Source organism: Lepisosteus oculatus, chromosome 4 (genome assembly GCF_040954835.1).
Source record: "Lepisosteus oculatus isolate fLepOcu1 chromosome 4, fLepOcu1.hap2, whole genome shotgun sequence".
In the NCBI taxonomy this organism is placed as follows: Eukaryota; Metazoa; Chordata; class Actinopteri; order Semionotiformes; family Lepisosteidae; genus Lepisosteus; species Lepisosteus oculatus.
The window spans coordinates 65,856,996-65,875,778 of record NC_090699.1 but is presented as its reverse complement, the minus strand read 5'-3'; the positions used below and the strand labels follow the sequence as shown (position 1 = coordinate 65,875,778).

Sequence of the window (18,783 nt, the reverse complement as noted above, 5' to 3'; positions counted from 1 at the left end):
ACGCTGTGGAAAGGTGATGGTGAACATATCTTTGGGTGCCTGATACACTTCTCTGTAAAAGTTACTAACAACCTGCCCAGAAAAAAGTCCTCTTAATCTTATGTAAAATAGGACATAATAGTAATTTCCTTACTAGAGTAACAGGAACTGATCTCCCAAACAATAGGGATACATTCTGCACACAGGGCACGAAAACACACTAGCAGACCCCCTAGTGTTCAAATGCTGCACCGTTCTTTCACCATAGAGGGACTCAGTAAATCCACAAAGCTGTGGCCAGTACCTACAGAAAAAATACCCAACCAAAAGAATTTCAACCACAACATCTATAAAAGAATTTTATTACCTTCAAGTTACATACAAGGAATGTCAATAGTGGTTGTTAAAAATATTTTTTTCAGTATCTAAGATATTCATCAATACGAAAAAAGTTTCTATTTTAATCCCAAATGATGCGTTGATTAAGACGCATGAGAGAACAGTGTGTTGTTTTTAAAGAAATTTGTGGACTTGTGTATTTTCATTAAACATATACTTCTTGGGCAGGAAATGAAAGCAGGAAATCATTCTGTATGATCGATTATAATAAAATCACTCTCAGGTGACCTGCGGATCAGCAGATTCATTCCAATTCTTTTTTAAACTTCATTCAAACCCATTTGGGGAGACTCAGGGCTTGCAGTTTAATACATCAGTACCGATTCAGATGAATTTAGATGGTAGCCTAAAATATTTTCAAAGAAGACCGTAACCCTGAATGGTGTGAAGCACTCAGCGCCGCCAGCATGATTAAGTGCAACAAGTCCCAGAGAGCTATGCCGAACAGGCCTCACTCAGCTGCACAATTTGTAATAAACCTACCCATCTCAACTATAATGCATTTACAGATCGAAACAGCTGTTTGTATAAATCGGTGCTCTGCGACCAACCCTCACTTTTGACTCTTTGATGAGATTTTTTGGTCCCTTAGAGTTAAATTTACAAACGCATGCTTGAGACTTGGGAAGATCCTTATAGTTGGCACAATGATGGTGTGGGGTGGTGGGGGGACTCAGCCTCTCCTTTCAAGTTCCCTTTCCCAAAGTCTATAAAGGCGAAAGCACAGATGGTGCACTTGCAGAAAAGCCTGCGTGGGTGCGCATCTCATACACTGGCTGGCCTTTTCAAACAAAACTCGACGCCACCGCTGATATCTTCGAGCAACTTAAGGACCGGGGCAGGACAACAGCCATGAAAACACGGGGAAAGACCAAGGGCCGCTGGTGTGAACGAGATCGGCAGGATGTCTCCCCCCCCCCCCCCCCCAGACCCTAGTGTCTACAAGACCGCAGGAAGACCACAGGTCACCCGCCTTCAGGGCACGAGCGAAGTCCGCAGGGGCTCCAACGCAGTGAGAGACTCACAGGACAGGGGGAGCAAGCGAGGGAGTCGAGGCGTTACAAGCAGTACCTCCAGCACGACCCACAGGCAACAGCAACGGTCCAAACAGTGATATTAAAAAAAAACATTTTAATAGATACACAGTAATAAAAACCCTCCCTCCCTCCGTGTTACCCACTTATTTACAACGCATCGCCGGAGCTGCAGCCTATTCCCTGACACAGTTAAACCAGGGGAGAGGGAGCTTTCCAAAGGCCGTACACGCCTCTGTAAGACAGCAAGGCCCGAGCGCCACGCTGCCAGACAGCAGTTCATCCCACTCAGGTGTCATGCCGGACACCTCTACGACCACGATGGCTCTCGGGGGACCCCTGGCAGGTCACTCCTTTCCAAAATGAGAAAAGTATTTACAGAGAGAAATCGAGTCAGTCGAGCTGTCAAACTGTCCCCCCGGGTGCTCAGCCTCGGGCTCAGTCGTCTATAGTGGGCAACCAGAAAGCCTGGGAAGAGATTGAGAAAGAGAAGAGACGTAAGTGAGACATCAGATTTTTTTTTTTTTTTACGCGAGGTCTTGCAAAAAAGACCTGAGGCTACTGCTCTGTCATAAACAACACCCAGCCTAGGAGCCTAGGGGGTTAGGCTCCCCAAACATGAACACTGCCCGCTCAGCAGGAACGTGATCTACACCAGCGTTCTCAGTCCTAGTCTGGAAGAACCACAGAGAAGCAGGGTTCAGTCTTGGATCAATATCTGAAAACCGGCAAAAGTTTCATTAAGATCAGGTCATTTGACCCATTACGTTTTTCAGACAGCATCAAGGTTCGAAAATGTTAAAACCCTAACCCCCCCCCCACCACCACCACCACCACCAAGATCAGACTCCTCCTACTCTTGCTAAACTGAACAAACACCTGCACAAGAACAGCTGTCCAGATGAGGGGCAGCTCATGTTTTTAAGGAGCCGGGCGCAAACTGCTGGGGACGGCGTGCATCTCTCGCACTCACCATATTGGAACAGGCACTCGCAAAGGTCATGAACTTGGGGTTGAACTGCAGGCAGGTGACCGGGCCCGTGTGCTTCCCGTCCAGCACGGCCACCTTCATCCCACTCTCCGCGTTCCACACATGGATCTTCCCGTCTTCTGAGCCTGGGGGCCAGAAGGCAAGAGACCGGCTTCAGCGTGGGGAGTACAGAACTCCAGCCCCCAGCCTACCCCAGCCCTGAAGCAGCGCACGCCTCTGTTCCTTAATTTCACAAATAACCGTGTGATTCCGCCGAGTTACAGTACAAAAGCTTGACAAAGTTTTAAAGACAGGACAGACTGTTAATTCGCCATAGTCATGAAGCATGCGAGGTTGCTACGTGTCCCCCATATTCTACAGATCTCAACCCCTGTGTCTTACTTCTTGCGGGGAGCACCCCGAAAATCAAGCTTACGAATGGACAACTGGAGAGCTGAGAAAGTAAAAATATTCTGTCGCAGAGGGCACAAGCAAAGAACTGTTGGCAACCCACTACGCAGAACTTCCAAAACTAAATTGGCCTAAGTTCTCAAAGCGGAAACGGAATTTCCCTCACGGGATCAATAAAGTATCTATCACAAGTTTACACGAAAAAACATTCCAGTCTTCAAAACTCCCAACAGCCTAAGCCTAAGAAAAGTAAATGATGTTTCTTGTTTTATGCAAAAGCTGAGCCCTTTGTTGTAGAAACAGTATAGGCACCTTCGAAGAACTGACCCTTTTCAGGCTGAGTGTGCCTGCTCAGAGGTCTGTCTTGAGCTGAGGCCAAAGACGGGCTGTTTGTTATTGATCTGCGAGGCTGTTTTGTAAAAAGGAGACTGGATGATGAAGACACTCGGCTGCTCAGTTTGATGCCCCTCTCGAAAAACTCAAAACGACAGAGTCGAGACCCAGTAAGACGGGCAAAAAGAGAGGTGCGTCTCCTGTCAGCGAGGCTGGCGAAGCACAGCCCTCCCAAACCAAGAGGGGCAGCACTCACCGATCAACACGAACTGGGAGTCCGGAGTGAAGGAGGCCTCCAGTGTCACCCCTTTGCTGTTGTTGTAGCCCTGGATGTAAAGCAAAGGAAGGGTTTCAAACTTCAGGTGAAAGTGAACGCAACACCCCCACGAGCTGATGTCTAGTAACACTGCACAGGCAACTTTCAGGAGTTCTCTTCCCTTGCCTGAAAACACAAAGTACGTTTCCTTCTAAGGAAGGGACAGCCAGTCCACAGAGAGCTGGATGTGCAGTTCTGTTTCAGGTACGCAGACATGGATATTAAGAGCGTCTTGTCTGGGCACAGGTGAAGCAGGACGCGTGTTGCAGAGGAGTAAAATCTTTGCACGGACGCCCTCCGACTGCGATGGGGGGTGTGTGTGGGTGTACACGTCGGACTGTGCACAGTGGGAGACGCTCACCCCAAAAGAGTGCAGCACCGCCCCCTTGAAGGCGTCGAGAAGCCGCAGGGCGCCCCCGTTGGTGGAGACCAGGATGAGCTTCCCGTCGTTGCTGAACTTGAGGCCCGTCCACTCAAAGTTGCGGTCGTACTGCAGCTTGAAGGTGGCGAAGGGGCCCTGCAGGAGGGGGAAGGCAGAGGTGTCAATCAGACGTTCACGTACACATGGAGACGATTCCAAAGATCAAGCTGACCAAAACATGTCATAATGGCTGGGAGCTTGGGTAGCTGAAAAGTTTTTTGGGGGCTACACAAGGCCCATTCTAAGCCACATTAAATATTCACGCAATCATATTTTTAGTTAACATCAAGTCAGAATGAATCCTCGTCTTTTCACCAAATGGGCAGATGAGGCTAATTAACGGTCTCCATGATCACTGCAGAGACTGCAACGACCCAACGTCTCTCAAGAAAAACCACCAGAGGCCTCTCCTGTCTGTGAGCAGCTTCACTGGGTGTCTATTAGTGACTGACTGGATTATTGGTCAAAGAGTCTGGATGCACATTTCCACCGAGGTGCAATCAGAGGGGTGAGGTGATGGCTGTAAAAAGGGGGGTTTTACAGTGTTCGTGGGGGAAGGGACGGGAAACCATGGAGTTTCAGGCGAAGAGAAGGGGACTTCGCAGAGTCTTTGTCTATGAGACCAGTTAAAACCCCAAAATAACGCCTCCTACAGTTCTCGCTCTTTTTTTACAACACCGAAGGTGGGGTCTGTCTGTCACAATCGCACGTCAAAAACGTTTTAAAGCATATGAAACCATACCAAAGACAAACCCACTGAACTAAATACACACGTGCAACACAGCCCTCGTAAGTACGTAGCTGGAATGTTATACATAAAAAAACAAAAGAACATTACAACGCTGTCTATTGACTGAACCTCTCACGTGACAACAATAACACAACCAACACTTTTTAACCGTCGCTTGAAATCTGAGAACGCCCTGCTCCCGGGCCTTTTCTCCTGCTCCTCTCCTTACCTTGTCGAAGGACCGCAGGTCGTACAGCTTCACCATCTCCGAGTTCACGCCGGCCGCGAAGATCAGCCCCTCGGGGTCGAAGGAGCAGACCGGCTTCCCCTGCAGGTGCATCAGCCCCTGTGCGAGCGCAGGAGAGAGATGTCAGCACCGGGGCGGCCGCGCGCGGAGACTGGCCAGCCGGGGCCCCGCGAGAGACAGCCACGAGCACACGCGAGGAGAGGCGAGGCGAGGGCAGGCCCTCCGAGCTCGAACCCGGGCACTGCCAGGGAGGTCAGACACACAACCGCACAAGGAAAATAGCCCCCTCGGCCTTTATTTCACAAACCCCTCTGCCCCCCACCTCCCCGAGCCAAGATAAAGCGATACCGACCACCATCCCTTGTAACCTTTAAACACAACAGGGATGGAGCAGCACAGATCAGACGCCTGCCTGCCCCAGAGGCTTTTCCCTGTGCTGCGCGGACACATCTCTTCCGGGCTGCAGCTCGGCACCTGTCCTTCTCGATTTTCACTTGGCTCGACGGCCGAGGGGGTTTAATTACCTCTTCGCCTGTGCCGGGCGGCTCTCGCGCTAATGAGTTGATTATTTCTTATGCGATAGTCAAGAGTCAATTGAGTGCACCGCAGTCAGTCATGAATGATTAATCAAAAGGATACTAAAAACTTTTAATCAATATCCAGTTTCTGTGTATTTTTCTGTCAAAGGGTGCAGATGGTGCCAGAGTGCAGTCTACAACCTGCATGTCTGCCCTTAGAAAGATGAGATTTGTGAATTCTGATCCTTCATATTGTGTACTCCAAGAGCTGGAAGCTACTGTTTTTTTTTCCTACCCCCGAGCGGGATTTCTGTAACTCAAGTGTAGATTTCACCAAATTGTGAAAATGGTTTTTGTTGTGTTTGGTTTTCCGCCTTACCGCGGCACGACGCAGCGAAAAGACAACCGCCACTCACAAGACCCCTACTCGTAACCCCGGGCCAGCACCCACCTGACAGTTGGGCGAGCGCAGGTCCCAGAGCCGGATGGTCTTGTCCAGGGATCCAGAGATGAAGGTGTCATCCACAGGGGACATGGACAAGGCCACCACCCTGAAACCACCAACAGCAGGTAAAGTCAAAACTGCAGCCCGTGCCATTACTGCGACACACGGGCAAACACCCAGAGACCTTTACTCCCACTCACAGTCCAGATTCTTCTCTACAGTTTACCAGAAGACTGGGGGGGCATTATTGAAACCTGCGGCTCTAAACAGACCGAGCAGGGGAATGTGAAAGCTTTGTGCCCTCAATAACCTTACTTTCTATCGGGCCATCTGCTAATGCGTACTGTTCAATTAGAAGGTGCCCCTATTATACATATTGGTACCGACCGAATAATCAGTAAGTAATTTCTCCACATCAAAGTAAACATGCCCGCAATCAACACACCTAACAATAAAACAGAGCAAAGACAGCAGAACTAGGCCAGATTTTTGCTGGAGGAAAACCTGTGTTAATTTGGAACAACCAGTTTTGTTACATCAAACCACTCCCAGCTAGAATTAGCGAAGAAGTCCAAGTCTCACCTCTTATTGTGTCCAGGGAAATAGCGAATGTATTTGTTGTCATGGAGCGACAGATACCGAATGGTGTCTAAGGGAAACGGAGAGAGTTATTAAAACATAAAAACTCACTTGAAAATGGCAAAAAAACAAAGCCTTAATGCAATTATGACACGAGCACAACAAATACATACTTTCATGGGATCTTCGTATGGGAAGGGTACTCTTTATTAATGTCAATCAGGGAAAATCTGTATCCCCTTGCTCTGCCTCTGATCAGGCCAGAAGAAGGTGGCTAATTCAGTGTCAGAGCAGTGCAGCCTGTCTTGTACCTGTGGTGTTTTATAAAGATACTGTGTCCCGTGCAAAACTCTTTAACATACTAGACACAATCCAGAGTTACAATCTACGCGTATTATTTTATTAAAGATCAACATCAGCATTTTCTACTATAATACAGCCCTTACCCATGCAGTCCTGTTGGGTCGAGAAGAAACCCAGACTGTCATTTATGAATCTTTAATTCACACTCATCAAAATCTTCAAAAAAAACTCAACACCTCAAAGCCAACTACACACAGTGCTGAGGTAGCTAATCTATCACATCTACCACTCGGATCTGACTGCCTCATTTTAAGGTCTGGGGAGGAACACATGTTGACGTCTATCAAAGAAAAAGATTGAATCAGTATTACAATACAATACTGATCTATCAACATCCCTGTCATCTTAAAATAACTTGGATAAAATGTCAGGGAAAGTCTTACCACTTAATTTTCCTGCACAGAGAATGAGCATCGAGAGAAAAGGCTACTACACTACAACATGTCTCAGACTTTTGCACGATGCAATAAAAGCCATTTCCCCCCCCCACTCTCCCAGCAAGCCTCAGCACATTAAAGGCCCCCATAACAAAACGTTATTAAACACTAAAGACGCTGCAGTTTCACGGCAGAGTAGGACCTTCCTTTCGGAGTCTGTAACACACGGAGTCTGGCTTTGCTCCCTTCCAGAAAAACCACGGCCACTCCGGCAGGGAGTCGCGGGCTCCGCGGATACGAGACGCAGCGGCCTGTTGTGGCGCTGCTCCCGCGGCCGGAGACAGCGGCGCCGGCCGGCGGTCAGGAGTCCATACGATGTTCAGGCGCTGCAGGCTGCCGGAGACGAAGGCGCTGCCCCGGGCAAGGCAGTGGCCTGTACAGTTAGCTCCATTACCGGGTGGTATCACAGACCCTCAAACTGTACAAACAACTACCTCAGCCCGGGGCAGGCTGGGGTCAGCAGCACTCCTTCGAAGGAACCCCCGGGCTTCCTCCAGACCTGGACACAAGCCGTCCTCCCTGTAGTCTCTTCTTCTGGGGGGGTTGATGGAACTGAAGTAACCTTCAACTCCTGCGGCGAGTACTCCAGCGTGTGGATATACTGGACAAGCATTAAAACCCCATAATGCTGCAATAGTTTGGACACAAAATAGCACTGGCCTCCAGTAGAAAAGCTTTCAGAAAAGCTTGCTATGCTATGTCAAGGATGTCAGAGCTCTTGAAGGCTTTTCTCCTTCCAAGGCTTTAAGGCTTCACCTTGTAGTACAGAGCTCGCTTTGTTCCACTTATAAAACATAACAGATTGAACTTTTATTGCTGACAAGAAAAGGTATTAAACAGAGGCAGCAGCAGACTTCTGTAAGCCAGAGGAAACGGCAGGAAGGTGGATGAGCGAAGCCCATTATTTTTCTGACAGATGCTGTAGCCTCACTGTACAGGTATCTGGGGGGGGGGGGGGGGGGGCAGGCACTGGTTGGAACCCCAGATTTAAAAAACAGACCCCCAGAACAATAGTGCTTTTCGAACACCCAAGGATAACTTGAGACCCAGCAATTACTAGAAGGCCTACAGTATAAGTTCCACAGAAATGCAGTGGAGAATACTCACAGAACTGCACGTTCATCACTACAGTACATAATTAACCTCAGTTAAAATATCCCAGCCCAGAGGCTTCACTTGCATCGTTTACCTTCTCTAGCACTTTAACTCTATGACAGTTAGGATCTGGGGGAAAGGGTGCAGCCTAAGAAGATACACACAAGCTGACAACAGTTATTTTACATAAAATGTACTTTGTTGTCGCTCCACCGAACCACACAAAGTTATACTCCCTTGTCTTGCAACAGTGTTGCATTAAAAACGTAACCCTGAAGTGATACCCTTGAGCAATTTCACTGATAAACACAATGCTCCTTTCTTAACTTGGTTTGGAAGCTGTACACACAAACCTCCAAAATAAGAAAACAGAACTACCCTGAAACTGCCGGGTGTAGGCTGAGATCCCCGTCTGCAGGAACAAGCTAGGCTGCATTCTCCTCACGCGTAAACTGACAGCACAGTCGGATCATTTTTTTTCTCCTTTCAAAATCATTAAATATCCCCCTCTCCTCAGTGTTGTACAAGCTCCTTTTTCTGTTTGTGGTCAGTTTTGAATAACATGTACTCTGCAAAACATAAACAACGTTTCCCGGGATGTAATCTAAACCGACTTCCATCTTTCCACTGGAATCTTCTCACTGGACGAGCGATGACTGAACTAACTGCTGGACTCCCCCATGTTTGACAGCTAAGGAGTTTGGATGCGGGAGTTTCTACCCTAGTCCAGAATATCCCCAATTCAAGTCTCAATGGTCACCGTAAATTAGGGGACCCCCAACCCTGCAGACTTTCATTCCAGATGAGCCATCAGTTACATAACTAAACCCTTAAATATGATTAATTCGATCTCTTTTTTTCCAGTTCCTACTGCCCTTTATAAGAATCTGCAACTTTTCATCCCAAAATAAAAACTTGCAAAGGCTGCACACTGGTGGGGGTGGAGGGGATCCCCACTGCCTGTAAACCACTTTGAGTGCAGTGTCCAGAAAAGCACGATATAAGTATAAGCAGTTAGTAAACACACCCCATAACAGACTTAATTTTGAGCTTCGCTTCAAGTTCCAAAACACAAAGTTGCCTTTTAACTCTTGGGTTTTGCAAGAAAAACACAGCATCCCCAATCTTCAAGATTGGGGGGGGGGGTCCCCAGGCTCAGGGATAGGGGTGTCAGCCCGTTTTACTGAATTAGATAACTTAAGACAGAGGGTGTCAATACTTAAGCATGCAAGCTGTTCAAGGAGAAACGTACCGTCGATTTTGTTGGAGCTGTAGACCACGGTGTTCGCTGCGTGCGTGTATCTGATGAGGTCCACACCATACTTCTTACTGTACAGGGTCCTCTTGGGCCTGGAACACAGCCGGAGCGACAGCGAGCGCAATGAGATCGACCATCCCTGTTACCCACGCACGGACACGGACACGCTGCCACCGCAGGGCAGCCTGACCCACCCCACTGTGTCTGAGCCACCGCGACAGCGAAGGAGGGAAGTCTGCGCACTCGATACCGCCCTACACCCAAGTCGGCGTTAGCTACGAGGCTTTTAACGATGACCAGTGGGTGGACTTCAACTGGCGTTACCAGCCCACGCACACGCGAGAAGCAGGACAGAAAAGAAAAGGGGGTGCTTCTCATCCGACACTGCAGCCTGACACCACCACACGCGTGACTGCTGCCGCAGCAGCCGGGACACGGGGAGGCCGCGCTGCGCGACACACACACACACAAAAACCGGCGTCAGGGCTCTGCAGCCTTCGCGCACGTAGAGCTGCCAGGAGGGGACCCATTCCGTGAAACACCCCCCTTCGCATTTGCCCCTACGGAGCTCACAGAGCACGCTACATCAACCTGCGCGTAAAGCGTGCGTATCACTGCGCTGGGGGGAACGTACGCTCATGCAGACTGACATTCAAAGGCTCACACGCTCAATAAAAGAGACCCCCCCCTCAACTGTACACACTCCGCCACCCGCGGTACAGTCCCCCCCGTCCCGCCGGGCAGGGCGCTTCACTCGAGCCCGGGGATGAGGCGCCCGCAGTAGGCCTCACCTCGAGGAGCCCCCCCCACGCCCCGCCGGAGACAACAGAAGGGAACTCACTTTCCCTCCTGGCAGTCGTACAGCACGATGGAGTCGTCGTCGCTGCTGGAGATGACCGTCTCGCCGTTGGAGCTGAAGTCGAAGCAGTTGATCTTGTCCGAGTTCTCCCGGAACACCTTGGCGACGCGAAAGCTCCGCAGCACGTTATCCGTCAGCTTCATGACCTCCCGCGCTGGCGGCGGCCTCTCCGGCCTCTGCTTCTCGGGAACCGGCGCGGCGTCAAATCCCCCCCCCCTTCCTCTCCGAAACAGAAACTGCGGCTTTTTCGTCGGGTTTTCGCCCGCCCTCGCCCCCCGGGAAAACAACCCTGATTTTTTTTTTTCCCTCCTTTTCAAACGCAGAAGGAAAAAACCGCCGGGGACACGCTCGAGCACCAGGAGCGCGAGGAAGCCCCGCCTTCTGCCGCCGCCGCCAGGAGCGCGCACGCATGCACGCGCGCGCCCCCCCACCCGGGGGGAGCGCAAGCGGGCACGAGCCCCATTGTGTGCTCGGCGTTCGGCTGCCCCCCCCTCGCGACGTGAGGCTCAATCGGAAGCCCGAGGCCGAGCGCTGCTCGCCGGCCTGTGAGCGCAGAGGCGCTTTAAAAGGCAGAGCCCGCGTCTAAACCGAGGTTGTGTGCTGCAGCCTCCGGCCGGGTGAGCGCTGGGAAAGGGAGGCGTTCGCTGCCTTTCCAAGCGCAGTGAATTGCGAGATTCGCGTGTGTGTGTGTGTGTGGCCCTGTCCGGCCGCCGTAGCGCCCCCTTTCCCTGCCGGACTACAGGTACCACAATGCAACCGGGCGGACATTTCACGGGGGGCTGGATATGAGGAGTCGAGGGGATCGAGCGTGAATGAAATGGCATTGCTGCGCTGGTACGTGCACCTGCGTGCCGGACGCCTTTGTTCGGGGGACCGCGACAGTGCCGTTTAGTGCGAGGGGCAGGGATATCGGGGCCTGGCTGAGTTGCTTGGCAGGACAAGTGCCTCAATAGTTTAATGGCGATATTAAGAAAAACAAAAAAAACTCGGGAGGAAGAGAGCCCCACGCAGCAGGCGTGCGTGATAGGGCAGGAGGTTGAGAGGAGGAAAAAGAGTGTACCGGAGCAACTGAAAAACTATTAGAATCGCCAAGCCGGGGACAGAAAGAAATATTGCAATGGGGGCGAAACAGTATTGTGAACCACTTTTTCCACTTCTAGGACAGTAAAGGCTTGAGCGAGTGGCTTATGAGATAATAGGGGGTTTGTCACATGGTTCACACAGACTGTAGCTGAAGATGTCACATTATCGATCTCCCGCAGGACTGGCTCGCTTTAGCATGATTGATCCCGAGGCGTAGAGGAGCCGGGGCAGTAAAGAACAGTTCCCCGGGGTCCGATCCACGAAACGGACCGAGGGACAGCCCAGGCAGTCTGGCGCCTGACGCTGGGAGAGATACGGAGTTTATAGATGGAGACAGATTGGAGTATGACTGAGAGAACGAGGACACTTCAGGAGTCGAGCGTGGGATAAGAAAAATAAGGTCTCGTCTAACTTGCTGGAATTCTTCAAACAATAATAATAATAATAATTGCTTACACTTATATAGCGCTTTTCTGGACACTCCCCTCAAAGCGCTTTACAGGTAATGGGGACTCCCCTCCACCACCTTCAAGGAACAAGCTTCAAGGAGATTAGGTAAAACTAAACTTTAGTGACTAGAGCGTTTATATTTAATATTCGTGTTATGATATTCCTAACATGCACGTCTGCAGGAAGACTTAGACAGACTCCTGAATGGGGGCTGACCCTGTGGGGCAGTCGTCACAGCTCACCTGTGTGAGGACACCAGCAGGCAGCTGCAGTGTGGCTCAGCAGGGGTCCGGCAGACATCTAAAATTTGGATGACTCAAAACTTCCTTCATCTTAACTGTGACAAGACTGAAGTCATGCTTATTGGTACCCCCCATCAACTTCGTAAAGCCAGTCCTGTAACCCTGTCTGTAGATGGCTCTGTACTTGAGCTCCAATCAAAATTGAAAAACCTTGGGGTTATATTCGATTCTGGCTTAACATTCGACCCACATGTACAGCATACTGTCAAAACATCTTTTTTTCACCTTAGAAATATCGCAAGACTACGCCCTATGCTATCATTAACTGTGGCTGAAAAGCTGATCAACATATTTGTATTCTCTCGAATTGACTACTGCAATGCTCTGCTCCCTGGGGTATCCAAATCTACTCTGAACAAGCTGCAGTATGTCCAAAATTCAGCAGCCAGAATCCTGACCAGATCTAGTGCAAGTGTTCACATTACTCCTATCCTGGAGTCCTTGCACTGGCTTCCGGTCAAATTCCGCGTAGACTTTAAAATCCTCATGCTCACCTACAAGGCTTTACATGGCTTGGCACCTCAATACCTGTCTGAACTTTTATCGCCCTACTCCCCACCTCGCAACCTCCGCTCTTCAAATTCTGCCCTCCTTACTGTCCCCCAAGCCCGTCTACATTGTATGGGCGACAGGGCCTTCTCCTGCTATGCCCCCAAGCTCTGGAACTCCTTGCCCAAGGATATTAGAGAGTCACCTTCTCTAAACTCCTTCAAATCCAGACTCAAAACCCTCCTTTTCAGAAAAGCCTTTACTTAACTGCTTCCATTCTTCACCCCTCTGCTCTTCTTAATACCATCTTCCACGGTCTCCTCTATTGTTATTGTTGTATTGTTGTAATTATAATTGTGTCCTGTCTTGTGAAATTTTCTTATTTATTGTTGTAGTCTTCTTATTTATTGTTATTGTCATCCTGTAAAGCGCTTTGAGAAGCCACCTTTAAAGGCGCTATATAAAATAAAGTTTATTATTATTATTATTATCTAGTCTGCTCCTCACCTGTAGATCTTTTATGAGCCCGGGAAAACCAGGCCTTGGCTGTGGCTCACAGACTGCCTTCACCGACAGGAGAAAAGATCAGTCCCTTTCATCGCACCCCAAGTAAAATGTTTAGATTTCGGATCATTCTGGGGGGGGGGGGGGATGGGGAGAGAGTTGGGAGAGAACCGCCCCCCCCACGGCGCAGACAGACGGGGGGAGGGGCTGGGCTGTTGCTCAGTGGACTCTGAGCTGGGGGCAGATAGCGCGCTGTCCATTCCGATTAAAGAGTAATGGAGCTTCGGCTCCCAGCTATGGGGCGGCCTGGGGCGGGTTCGTGCTCCGGAGCCCGGACAGCAGGGTGGACGGGCTCACTTCCGTCCCCCGAGGGAGGTGCCGAACGCCCAGCTGTGTCACCGGGCCTGCAGCAGCAGCCACCTGCAGAAGACGGTTTGTTCTCACTGGACTGGCCCGGTCCAGCAAAGCATTACATCAGAGCTGGCCTGTCGATCATTAATCCCTCAGTCAATAAGAGCTGAGCCGCACAGAGCAGAGGGCAGATCACAGGAGACAGGCTGCTGGACTATATAGGACAGATCACAGGAGACGGGCTGCTAGACTGGACAGAGCAGATCACAGGAGACAGGCTGCTGGACAGAGCAGATCACAGGAGACGGGCTGCTGGACTGGACAGGACAGAGCAGATCACAGGAGACAGGCTGTTGGACTGGACAGAGCAGATCACAGGAGACAGGCTGCTGGACTATATAGGACAGAGAAGATCACAGGAGACAGGCTGCTGGACTATATAGGACAGAGAAGTTCACAGGAGACAGGCTGCTGGACAGAGCAGATCACAGGAGACTGGCTGCTGGACAGGACAGAGCTGGGCACTGTGGGCTGACGCTGTGCTGTGCGCTGGGGATCTCAGGTCTGTCTCCAGTTCCTTCACTTTCTCACTCGTGTGGCTGGCGTCCGTAGGGCCGCTGTGAGCGGGGATGATGGGAAGGATCTAGCTGGGAAAGACACCGTCGGGACCGGAGATCCCAGCGTGGGGGGTGGAGTGTAGGACAGGAAGGACTGTCCGAGGACACGCGTGTGCTCTGGGCTGTGTCAGTGGACAGGCCGAGTGTGTGGAGGGGCCGGGGGCTGGGGGCAGGTGACTCATTAAGCACCGTGCTTGAGCAAACCACGAGTACCTCCTGCTCCGGTGTGTAGACGTGCTTTGGGATCCTCTGGGACAGAAGGGGGGCGTAAACACAGTTAATAATAATAATAATTGCTTACACGTATATAGCGCTTTTCTGGACACTCCACTCAAAGCGCTTTACAGGTAATGGGGATCCCCTCCACCACCACCAATGTGCAGCATCCACCTGGATGATGCGACGGCAGCCATAGTGCGCCAGAACGCTCCCCACACACCAGCTACCAGTGGGGAGGAGAGCAGAGTAATGAAGTCAATTCATAGAGGGGGATTATTAGGAGGTCATGACTGGTAAAGACCAGGGGGAGATTTGTCGGGGTAACACCCCTACTCTTTTCGAGAAACGCCCTGGGGTTTTTAATGACCACAGAGAGTCAGGACCTCGGTTTTAGGTCTCATCCAAAGGACGGCGCCCGTTTACAGTGCAGTGTCCCCGTCACTATACTGGGGCATTAGGACCCACACAGACTGCAGGGTGAGCGCCCCCTACTGGCCCCACTGACACCTCTCCCAGCAGCAGCCTCAGCTTTCCCAGGAGTCTCCCATCCAGGTACTGACCAGGCCCACCCCTGCTGGGCTCCAGTGGGCGGCCAGCTGGGAGCTGCAGGGTGATATAGCTGCTGGCTATAACTGGTGAGAGTGACAGGTTAACTGTCCACTCCTGCACACGGCACGCAGGGCAGCCTCGCCCCTCACTTCCTGTTCCCCTCGCAGGGCGTGACGAGCCGGCTGCGGTCTGAGCAGCGCCCCATGGGCCCCGCCCTCGCCCTCGCCCCCGCCCTGTCGCTGTCGCTGTCCCTCGGCCCGGGCGCCCCGCGGGCCATGTCGCGGGCCATGTCGCGGGCGGCGCAGGCGCGGGAGATCTTCGGCGCGGCGGTGGGAGCCGTGCAGCCCGACGCCGTGGTGCGCCGCAGCCTGGAGCGGCAGGGAGAGCGCCTCCTGGTGGGGGGCCGGAGTTACACCCTGCGGGAGAACCTGCACCTGGTGGGCTTCGGCAAGGCCGTGCTGGGCATGGCGGCGGCCGCGGAGAGGATCGTGGGCGACCACCTGGTGCAGGGCGTGATCAGCGTACCGCTCGGGATACAGGAAGCACTGAGGCAGGATGGGAAAGGGTAAGGGTCGACGTGAGCTCTCCGGACGGCCCCTGCTTGTTTGCGTTGTTCTCCCTGCTGAGTTGATGCCGATCCTGATCCTCTCTCTTACACCTCGCCGGGAAGCTGTGCTCTTGGCGCAGTTTTGCGTCGGGCATTCTGGGTCCCGGCGGGGAAATGGGAGGTTCTACTCGTGGGGGTGTCCCGATCACCTCCGTGAGTCCCGGTGGGATCCGGTTCCGTTCTCCTGGCGTGGAGTCGGGCCTCTCGGTGCACAGTGACCCCCCCGTCCCGGAGCTGCTGGGGTGCAGCCGTGCTGGGTGGTGCTGGAGACGGCGCTGCGCCCCCAGTCGGTGGGCCCGGGGACGAGCTGCGGGGCGGCGTTGCGGAAGGGGGATCCCGCCATCCGTCAAGGGGCTGGTCACGGGGGGGTCACCCGCCTGAACTGAAGCTGGGGGGGAAGGGGGTTGGGTTGGGAAATGGGGGTGTCCTTTAAAAAGAGAAAGCGGGCGCTGGGGGAGCCCCTGATGGCAGAAGGCTCTGGGTGGGGGGTGCTGGTGTTGTAAACCCTGGGGACCCCCTTGTCACGGGGGTCTCTGATGAAACACTTGGGTTCCAGGGTCATTCCCGGCGCTTCTCTCCGCACAGGGAGATGCTGCTGGGAGCAGGGAGCCGTATCCGGGCGCTGGAGGGAGCGCGCCACAACCTCCCGGACGCGGCGGCGCAGGAGGCGGCGCGGGCGATCAGGGCGCTGGCCGGCGGGCTGACGGACCGCGACCTGCTGCTGGTGCTGATCTCCGGTACCGGCCCCCGCGGCGGGCGCAGACGGGTCGGGGGGAGGGCGCTAAGGCTTTGACCGGACCGGCCGATTGATGTCCGTTTTGTTTGGGTTTGTGTAAAGCCACGGGCCATGGGCCAGAGGTCACAGGTCACAGGTCACAGGTCACAGGTCACAGGTCACGGGTGCAGTCGGGAAGAGCTCAGGCAGAATAAGAACCAGAAGGGTCACATGACCACGGTTAACGTCATGGTGCTCACGAGAGGGCGCTCCGCCGCGCTGGCGTCCGGGCCACGTTTGCTGACTCTCTGCCCGCTGTCTGCCCGCAGGGGGCGGCTCAGCGCTCCTGCCCTCCCCCGTCCCCCCGGTCACGCTGGAGGAGAAGCAGGGCCTGACGCGGATGCTGGCGGCGCGTGGGGCGACGATCCAGGAGCTGAACACGGTGCGCAAGGCGCTGTCCCTGCTGAAGGGAGGAGGCCTGGCCCGCTGTGCACACCCGGCGCAGGTACCGTCATGAGAGTGTGTGTGTGTGTGTGTGTGTGTGTGTGTGTGTGTGTGTGTGTGTGTTTTTTAGGGATTGGCGTTTCTTTGTCCCGTGCGAGTCTATGTACAGCAGTGCCATCTGGCCTGTTCGGTCCCTAGCAGCTGGTTGACCCCAGGATCATTTCTTGAAAGAAGCCAGGGGATCGGCTTTCGCACCATGGCTGGGGCAGCCTGTTCCACGCTCCCACCCCCCTTCGCGTAAAGAAAGGCCTGCTGTTCCTGGTTATGAAAGCACTTCCCCGTAGCTCCCACTTGTGTCGCCCGGCTCGCGTTACTGGCCCCAGGGTTTTATGGGTGATCCTCTCCCTTCTTCACCCGGGGGGGCGTCAGGGGACAGTTTAAGCGAGGGCAGGGGTGGTCAACACTGAGGTGATCCGTCAGCTCCTGGGTTAACCGGCCGGCAAGAAGGGACAGGGTTCTGTAATGCCGGGTTCGGCTTGGGCTGGGGGAACGGGCCGCGGGTCAGGGTGTCGGCGCCGCTCACCCTGCCTGGTCCCCCGCGCAGGTGGTCAGCCTGATCCTCTCCGATGTCATCGGCGACCCGCTCGACCTCATCGCCAGCGGCCCCACCGTGCCCGGCCCGGCCCGGCCCGAGGCGAGCCGGGCCATCCTGGAGCGCTACGGGCTGTGGGCCTCGCTGCCCCGCTCCGTGCGGGACGTCCTGGAGAGCCAGCAGCAGCAGGAGGAGGAGGAGGGAGGCCCCGGGCGGGTGCACAACGTGTTGATCGGCTCCAACACGCTGGCGCTGGAGGCGGCAGCGCGGCGCGCGCAGGAGCTGGGGTTCCGGCCCGTGGTGGTCTCGCCGGGGGTCTGCGGCGACGTGCGCGCGGTGGCCCGGCTCTACGCCACGCTGGCCCGCTTCGCCCGCGAGGCCCGGGGCCCCGGGGGCCCCCCGCCGGGCCTGGCCGCCGCCGTGCTGGAGCTGGCCCCGCAGGTGGGGGTGGCGGCGGGGGACCTGCGGCGCGCCCTGCAGGCCGCGGAGGGGGGCGGCCCCGGCCTGTGCCTGCTGGCGGGCGGGGAGCCCACCGTGGAGCTGCGGGGCGGCGGCAGAGGCGGGCGCAACCAGGAGCTGGCGCTGCGCGTGGGGCTGGAGCTGGGGCAGGGCGCCGCCTTCCTCAGCGGGGGCACGGACGGGCAGGACGGGCCCACGGACGCGGCGGGCGCCGTGGCGGACGCCCAGCTGGCCCGGGAGGCCCGGGCCCAGGGGCTCGACCCGGAGGGGTTCCTGCGCGACAACGACTCCTTCACCTTCTTCTCCCGCCTCTCGGGCGGGCGGCGGCTGCTCCGCACCGGCCTCACCGGCACCAACGTGATGGACGTCCACGTGCTGCTGCTCCCCGCCAGCTAGGGGGCGCGGCGCCTCCTGCAGGGCTGGGAGAGGGGGCGCAGAGCAGTGCAGCATGGGTAGAAAAAAAAAGGGCCGAAGCCCCCAGTCTGGGTGTGTCCGCACGAGTCACGGCGCTGGATCACGTCTTTGTCAGAGAGACGCGCATCGTGCGGACGCGTTGTCTAATTCTCGGAACAATCACGTTTACAATGAAGTTACCAACACCTGCCTCGTAATGAATATCTGGGCTGTTAAATGTAAGAACCCCAATACAAATAATAAATTCATTTTTTGGACTTTATTATAGACTAGTCCATTCTACGCCTGTTTTCAATTTCATTAACTGAATGTGTGTTCTCCTCCATTTTGGGCACATTTACGGCTGCTGTATGTAAAAAGGCACACGGCTACACCGCTGCCCGTTCTCTGAGGGCCTGAAGGATCACCACAGCCCTCCTGTGTGGTTATAATGGTTATAACTGATACAGCAAGTGGGACCCGTTTACAGAGTGTTCCTCTTGCACAGAAGGTTGAACGTTAAAAGAATGTGGGTATGCAGAATGAAAGGGCAGGGAACTCCCAACAACTTAAAGGCAATATTTAAATCATACACATTTATTCTTAATGAATTCA

General features: G+C 53.8%; 2 protein-coding genes across 5 annotated transcripts; one reads left to right on the top strand and one right to left on the bottom strand.

Moving 5' to 3' along the window:
* Positions 1 to 1,494: 1,494 nt before the first annotated feature.
* wdr82 (WD repeat domain 82) lies at positions 1,495 to 10,809 on the bottom strand. The gene is made up of 9 exons (XM_069189614.1): positions 10,377 to 10,809; positions 9,530 to 9,627; positions 6,386 to 6,452; positions 5,810 to 5,909; positions 4,823 to 4,939; positions 3,804 to 3,959; positions 3,383 to 3,452; positions 2,386 to 2,528; positions 1,495 to 1,880 (listed from the first exon to the last, which is right to left on the bottom strand). The coding sequence occupies exons 1-9, from the start codon at positions 10,535 to 10,537 to the stop codon at positions 1,851 to 1,853; spliced, it is 942 nt and encodes a 313-aa protein (XP_069045715.1). The 5' UTR covers positions 10,538 to 10,809; the 3' UTR covers positions 1,495 to 1,850.
* Positions 10,810 to 11,144: 335 nt separating this feature from the next.
* Positions 11,145 to 18,451, top strand: glyctk (glycerate kinase). Of its 4 annotated transcripts, XM_069189610.1 has the most exons (7): positions 11,145 to 11,228; positions 11,657 to 11,910; positions 12,017 to 12,032; positions 15,126 to 15,523; positions 16,151 to 16,302; positions 16,610 to 16,785; positions 17,329 to 18,451. In XM_069189610.1, exons 4-7 carry the CDS (start codon positions 15,162 to 15,164, stop codon positions 18,169 to 18,171), a joined length of 1,533 nt encoding a protein of 510 aa, XP_069045711.1. In that variant the 5' UTR covers positions 11,145 to 11,228; positions 11,657 to 11,910; positions 12,017 to 12,032; positions 15,126 to 15,161; the 3' UTR covers positions 18,172 to 18,451. The 4 variants fall into 4 exon arrangements, with proteins under 4 accessions (XP_069045711.1, XP_069045712.1, XP_069045709.1 ...); XM_069189608.1 differs by lacking the exon at positions 11,145 to 11,228 and having other exon boundaries at positions 11,236 to 11,910; XM_069189611.1 differs by lacking the exons at positions 11,657 to 11,910; positions 12,017 to 12,032.
* Positions 18,452 to 18,783: the final 332 nt, after the last annotated feature.